This window comes from Cebus imitator, unplaced genomic scaffold, assembly GCF_001604975.1.
Source record: "Cebus imitator isolate Cc_AM_T3 unplaced genomic scaffold, Cebus_imitator-1.0 Scaffold253, whole genome shotgun sequence".
NCBI classification, from domain to species: Eukaryota; Metazoa; Chordata; class Mammalia; order Primates; family Cebidae; genus Cebus; species Cebus imitator.
Genome location: NW_016107568.1, coordinates 3090008 through 3097571, shown reverse-complemented (window position 1 = coordinate 3097571; position 7564 = coordinate 3090008). Strand labels below are relative to the sequence as shown.

The window sequence follows — 7564 nt, the reverse complement described above, 5'->3', positions numbered from 1 at the left end:
CCCATGGCAAGCAGGGGGCCTCCTTAGGAAGAGGGCCACTGACCCTGTAACAAGGAAGGATGATGAGGGCAATGCCCATACATTTGAAGCCAGGTGGGAGGCACCAGAAAGGGGCCAAGAGAGGCTCTCAACCAGCCTCTTCCTTCCTTCATGGAGCCCAAGAAGGAGCAGGAACCCAGCTCAGTAGGCTACCCCCAAGCCTTGGCGCCAGCTGCTTTGGGGAGGGACCTCCCTACAGGAAGCCTGGTGCAAACATTAACTTCTCTCCTACAGCACGGACCAGCCGTTGGAGCCCCCAAATCCAGTGGGAGGTGGACTCATTTTTATTCTACATTCTTCACTGCCTCAGTGTGTCCCTGCCCCGCCCCACCCCACCACCCCCTGCCAAGGGTAATGTGTGAACAGCAGAGAGGCAGTGGAGTTGGGGATGGGAGGGGGTTCATCCAAGTGACCCAGGCACACCGCTGTTCATGCCAGGCTCGTCCATATAGACATATAAGTACACACACACGGACAAGAAGCAGGCATCTCCACCACAACAAACGTGACCCTTGGAACCAAGTAGCACCAGTGCCCAAGAAAGAAATTGGCGTGATGGGGTAAGATGGGGAGATGGAGAAAACCTTCAGCTCACAGTTCTGCAGAAAGTCAGAGAGATGAGGACCTGGGGAGGGAGCCAAGCGCGGTGGCTCAAGCCTGTAATCCCAGCACTTTGGGAGGCCAAGGCGGGTGGATCACGAGGTCAAGAGATCGAGACCATCCTGGTCAACATGGTGAAACCCCGTCTCTACTAAAAATACAAAAAATTAGCTGCGCATGGTGGCACGTGCCTGTAATCCTAGCTACTCAGGAGGTTGAGGCAGGAGAATTGCCTGAGCCCAGGAGGCGGAGGTTGCGGTGAGCCGAGATCGCGCCATTGCACTCCAGCCTGGGTAACAAGAGCAAAACTCCGTCTAAAAAAAAAAAAAAAAGCAGCATCTAGACTAAATGCAAACGCCCCTCCACTCCATCCTCTCTCTCGTTTCCCTTCCCAACTCCCCACTCACATAGTGAAACTAAGGAGCGCGTCCATTCATCAACCCTGCTGCCTTCCAATTCCCACAGAAAATAGAGGAAGGATGAAAGGGTCTGCAGAAAATTTGGAGAATGCATCTCTAATCAGTGTCATGGTCCCACGGAGGGACTGCAGGAATCACGCTAGCCCCAGTTCCCGAAATGACAGGGAAGTGATCCAATCTTAGGGCAAGCTCTGGAGCACCCAGCTCTAAGGGCTGGAGCGCTAACTCTCTGTGGACACATAGCCCACCCCCGCCCCAGCCCATTCCCTGCCTCACACTCAGAAAACGGGATAGAGAGCTTACACGGGGTCAGTCTCGGCAAGCTTTGGGATCCTTAACCCTTAGTAGCCCTTCAGAACAAGAAAGTAGGCAAGGGAGAAGGAGGGATGGAGACAGGGGGATGAGCTATGGGAGGGGCTTGGTGCCAGAAGGCGGGATGAGAAGCGACAGCTGCAGAGAGTGGTGAGTGGGAAAAAATACAAGGAAAGGAGAGAAAAGACGGCTGCAGATCTAAGAAAGCAGTGGAGGGAAATGAGATTTTATTGAGTCCGGACTCAGGCTTCAACATTTTAGGGTCAATATGATTTTCCCCCATTTCATACCAATGGAGAAACTGAGGCTGGGTGAGAAGAAACAGCTTGTGCATGGTCAGGTCTATAGGACCCAGTCACTTTCCCCTAAAACACAAACCTCTGAGAAAGAATAAAGAAGTAGAGGAGGATGGGGTGGGACGGGAGTTGGGGGCAGTGAAAGGACGTGCAGGGAGAAGGTGTAGCCACACTACCTGGTTTTCAGAAAGCAAGGGCAAAGGCTGGGGAGGGCCGAGGGCACCAGGCTTCTCTCTGCTCCCGGCCCTAGTCAACCACGAGGGTCTCCTGGCTGTAAGGGATGGATTTCTCATGCATCTGCTCTCCACCCTTGCCCATGTTGGGGCCGGGCCCCTGGCTGTGCCCCGAAGAGTAGCTGGCTGACTTCTCCCCACTGCTGCTGTGGGAGGTGCCCGCGCACCTGCTGTGGCCGCAGCAGAGCATGGAGGTGCAGGACTGGCGGAAGCGGGGGTCGAAGAAGGCGTAGAGGAAAGGGTTGAGGCAGCTGTTGATGTAGCTGATGCAGGTGCAGTAAGGGAAGACGTTCATGAGGAAGAGGTCGAAGTCACAGGGCCAGTGCAGCAGGCTGCCCAGCATGTAGAGCGTCTTCACCAGGTGGTAGGGCATCCAGCACAGAGCAAAGGTCACCACCAGCACCACGATGATGCTCAGCAGCCGGCGCCGCTTACGCAGGCCCTCGATGCGCTCCTTGCGGAAGTGGCCGGCGATGGTTTGGGCGATGAAGAAGTAACAGGTCAGCATGATGGTGAAGGGCACCACGAAGCCCACGGCAGTGGACGAGACCCCCAGGCCCACCTCCCAGGCCCACTCCGAGCTCACGCTGGCCACCACGGAGTAGTCCATGTAGCACTGCACCTTGGTGGTGTTCTCCAGGTCCCCGGTGGTGCGGAACACCATGACGGGCATGGCCAGGAGGGCAGCCAGCACCCACAGGACCGCCGTGGCCACGGCCCCGCTGACCCGCAGCCTCAGCCGAGCATTGGCCACCGGCCTCACGATGGCCAGGTAGCGGTCGAAGCTGAGGCCGGTGAGGCAGAAGACGCTGGCGTACATGTTGACGAAGATGAGGTAGCTGCTGAGCTTGCAGGAGAAGGTCCCAAAGGGCCAGTCATAGTCCCGGTACGTGTAGGTGGCCCACAGGGGCAGCGTCACCACGAAGGTCAGGTCAGCCACCGCCAGGCTAGCGATGAAGATATCAGCTGAGCGCCTCTTCTCCCGGCTGGTCCGAAACACGGTCCAGAGCACCAGACCGTTGCCCGAGGTGCCCAGGAGGAAGACCAACATGTAGATGGCAGGGATGAGAGCCCCCGAGGATTTCCAGTCTGTGTACTCACACTCAGACTGGTTGTCCGCCCCATAGTAGTTGTCAAAATCACCACCTTCCTCCATGCTGGGGAGTGGAGAGAAGACGGGCAAGGAGTCCCAGGCACACAGGCTCCGTGGCTCTGTCACCCACTCTGCAAGCACCCTGAATTTCCGGCTTAAGCCTCAGATGGTAGAAGGGCTGAAGGTGCCCAGAGTCCTTCCCGGCACGCAGGAGGAGCTGCCTCTGGGTTCTCCAGACCCTGGAGGAAGCCTCTCTCCTGCAGACCTTCCTCCACTGCCGCCTGCCTTGCCCCGTCTCAGCTAAGACACTTCCTCGCACCCTCCTGAGTCCCAGTCTCCTCCTTGACTTGTCACTGCCTCCTCCCACCTCCAGACCAGCCCCTCTCCTGTGAGTCCAGATCTTTAAGTGACAGCCCACTTTTTTTTTCTTTTTGTCACTTGGCAAGTGGACCAAATTGACCCCTACTGTGCTGGGCTGAACATTATCTGTGCTTTTGCAAGTCCGCTCCCCTGGCCCCGCCTCCCCACTCTGCCTGCCACCCACCTTCACCCCAGCCTCTACCCCTCCAGTTTCCTCGGGCCACCACTTCCTGCCTGCCCTTTAGGGCACTCCCTCCTCAGGGGTCTCCGCCCTCCCGTTCTCACCCCCACCCGTCCAATCTAAATGGGACACATTATGCAGATTGCAACCCGGCCTGAACTGGAGCTAGGGCTGGTAGGGAGCAAGGAGGGTGTGAGATTTTGCAGGACGGTCAGGGCATCTGGCAGGCCCTCCTGGCAGGCGGGTCTGGCCCCGTCGCCTCCCTTCCTGCACCCCCAGTCCCCACCCAGACCAGGTGTCACAGGAGGGCTTTCTCCTTTGCCTCTAACTTCATCTTTCTCTACCTCTTGTCTCTGACCCTTCCTCTGAGAACTTTCATGATTTATAAGAAGAGATTTCTAGAGAAATCCCGCTACACTTGTGAAGATAGCAATTTGCAGTTTGCAGATGGCACAGGATGCTTCAGAAGGTTAAGGACAGAGTCATGGGATGGGAGAAACCCAGGACAAAATTATGTCTAAACAAGTCATTAAATCTATAGGAAACTAAGGCCCAGCAAGGTCAATGTTTTGCCCAAGGTAATCAAGTGAATTCTGCTACAGTTGATTATTCACTTTCTTCTTCTCTAAGCACATAACACAATGCCCAGCATGTCATAGGTGAATGGCTGATTTTTCAGTTGTTGTTGTTTGGAAGAGTTTTGTTCTTGTAGCCCAGCCTGGAGTGCAGTGGCACGATCTCAGCTCACTGCAACCTCCACCTCCCAGGTTCAAGCGATTCTCCTGCCTCAGTTTCCCAAGTAGCTGGGATTACAGACACCCGTCACCACACCCGGTTAATTTTTTTTGTATTTTTAGTAGAGACGGGGTTTCACCATATTGGCCAGGCTGGTCTTGATCTCCTGACCTCAGATGATCCACCCACCTCAGCCTCCCAAAGTGCTGTGATTACAGGCGTGAGCCACCGCACCTGGCCAGGTGAATGGCTGTTGAGTGAGTGGAGGGATGAATTAGGGGGTGAGTGTAAAGAGGAATCCATAGATGGAGGAATGAATGTATGAATTACTACGTGGTAAGAACATGGATACATTCCAGTTCTCAGATTTTTACTATCCTCCGTGGACCAAGAGGTTTCTATAAGACCACAGGGGGTCAGGAAGTTGAGCTAGAGATGGAAGATCTCTAGGGAAAGACGCACTCACTGGAGGATGCTGCGGGCAACGTTCTGTAGAAGATCACTTTGCGCCTTCTCCTCACCTCTCCTGGGCCTCTAGGCAGTAAGGAAGGAAGATGCACGGATAAGACTTTTTAAAAATATGCACCCTTTCCACCACCTCCAAGAGTGGGGGAAGCCACCTAAAGCTGGGTAACAGTGAGCTGGAACAGAATTAGGAGATGAGCCGTGGCCACTTCAAGGCAAAGGACTTACAAAAACTGGAATCGCTGGGGCAGGGTAGCTCATGCTTATAATCCCAGCACTTTGGGAGACCGTGGCAGGATGATCGTTGAGCCCAGGAGTTCGAGACCAGCCTGGACAACACAGCAAGACCCCGTCTCATTATATATTTTTTTCTTAAGTTATTACTAAATCCTCCATTGTCTGGAGGGAGAGTGCATCAGAAAATCTTCAGCAGAGATCTTAAAACAGGGGAGTCCAACTCGAAAGCCAAGTTTGAGACAATAGAGAGTGGTGAAGACTGCGGCAAACTGGAGCGTGCCCATTCCACCTTAAGGAGGCCTCTTCAGCTCTAGTCTCTGACTGTTATGCAGAAAGCTGGACCCCAGCATGACTGAGTCTTATGGTTTTTCCAAGATAATTTCAAATTATGGATTTTTATAAGAAATTTCTATATTTGTAAATGTTAGAAATCCATTTTAATTTCAAAAAAAAAAAGCATAGACCATGATAAGTAAAACATGCTTTTGGCCCCCAAGTTTGTGTTCTTTAAACAGGAACTTGCCAAGAATAGAAGGTAGAAGAACAGAGAGGATGGGCCAGGAGGAGGAAACATAAAATGCAAAGGTAGAGAAAGCCTTAGAGTGCAGCGGGGAGATACAGGAGAGAAGGCTGGAAAGAGAAATCAGAAAGACCCCGTGACCTTTACCTGCGTGAGATGTGCAGGGATGAGTACGTTGGCGTTTCTCATGAGGACGGCATGTTGCCCCCTCGCTATGTGCCAGGCGTTCTTCTAAACATTGCATACATTGTACATATATTTATTATCTCTTTTAGTTGCCAAAGCAACATTAGGAGGCAGGTGCTCTCATTAGCCTCAATTTACAGAGGAGGCACACAGACGTGAAGCCACTTAGCCAGGATCACCCCACAGTCATTGTCAGAGCCAGAATTTGAACCAAAGCTGTCTTGAGCCCATGGACTAAACCACTATGTCTCCAAAGAAACATGCCCAATCCTTTTTAAATTAAAGGGTGTGTCATCTGTTAAGCATTATAGAAATGTAGGGTGATGCCAGGATACCTGTAATTTACCTTAAAATAAGCTCTCCCAGATGAGATTTTCAATAGAGTGACTACTTAGAGACACTCCTCACACTTGATTAGACAGGGTATAAGAATCCTGTCAGGTGGGCCGGGCGCGGTGGCTCACGCCTGTAATCCCAGCACTTTGGGAGGCCGAGGCGGGTGGATCACGAGGTCAAGAGATCGAGACCATCCTGGTCAACATGGTGAAACCCCGTCTCTACTAAAACTACAAAAAATCAGCTGGGCATGGTGGCGTGTGCCTGTAATCCCAGCTACTCAGGAGGCTGAGGCAGGAGAATTGCCTGAACCCAGGAGGCGGAGGTTGCGGTGAGCCGAGATCGCGCCATTGCACTCCAGCCTGGGTAACAAGAGTGAAACTCTGTCTCAAAAAAAAAAAAAAAAGAATCCTGTCAGGCAATTATCTGTACACATAGGGTTAGCACCAGAACTTGATCCAGAAACCACCCTGGGTCTACCCATTGCCAAAGAGAATTCCTGGTTGCCTGGTGCCAGCTAGGGAGCTAACAGGACTCTGCCTCTGGAATCTTGGCAGTCTGCACAGCGGGGGCTGCGACACCCAGTAGGACCCAGAACGGGAGCTCCATCCATCTCACAGTACACAGGGTAGGAATTGCTTGGGGCCTCTTGCTCCTGCATTTTTGGCTAATAGAAGTTCTGTGCAGATGGCAGAATGGTTTTCATTATATCCTGACAGTATGGTTGGGCAGAAATAGTTAACCTGTGGCCACACCAGACTTCTTCAGTGGTAAATTATCTTTACCTATCAAAGGGGACCTAGGAGTTGTGTAGGGACCAGTTTGGCTCAGGTGAGGGCATCATAGATGGCCCTTTTATGAGTAAACATTACTGCTTGGGACATTTCAAGATCAAGACCAAGTTTGGGACACCCAAGTGATCCCAGTTCTCCCATGATTCTCCCAGAAAGATGCAGGTGTCTGTGCCCTTTGCAGCTAGAAATACAGAGAGAGAGGAGTGAGTGGGCTTGGAGTGTCCCTGAAATCAGATCCCTGTCTCCCTCCCCTCAACTGTTCCCATTGGGATGCTGAGCCCGGAGACCCTGTGGGAAAGGATAGGGATCATCGCTTTCATCTGCTGAGCTCCAGGCTCTCTGCCCTGGAGCGGGTAAAAAGCAGTTAATCTCACTAGAGCAACCAGACTCATTGAGAGGGGAGGGAATTGGGAACCAGGGCTGGGAAGAGGCGACCATTTGGGACCAGAGAGGGTAGAGTACTGATAAGATCCGGCCTCCATCCAGGAGCCAGCTGGAGCCAGGTGGCCTGAGTGCCCCCTGCAATGACAGCCTGAAGTGAGCAGAATTAGCCAGCTTACTCCTCAGCCCGCCTGATCCCATCTGTCCCTGTTCCACACTGCACCATTCCACACAGAAGACAGGCTGGAAAATAGGATCAGTAGCTGAAGATGGACTTTGTAGGTCCCGGGACTCAGAAGCTGCTCACATACTAGACATATACAAGGCCTGGGACAGATACCTGCTTTCCATTTCTGCCCCCTACCCAACTTGGCACC

At 52.8% G+C, this 7564-nt stretch overlaps 1 protein-coding gene across 1 annotated transcript; it reads right to left on the bottom strand.

The window, feature by feature from the left end:
* Positions 1–978: 978 nt before the first annotated feature.
* Positions 979–4268, bottom strand: APLNR (apelin receptor). Its single transcript, XM_017498977.2, has one exon. It carries the CDS (start codon positions 3053–3055, stop codon positions 1913–1915), a length of 1143 nt encoding a protein of 380 aa, XP_017354466.1. The 5' UTR covers positions 3056–4268; the 3' UTR covers positions 979–1912.
* Positions 4269–7564: the final 3296 nt, after the last annotated feature.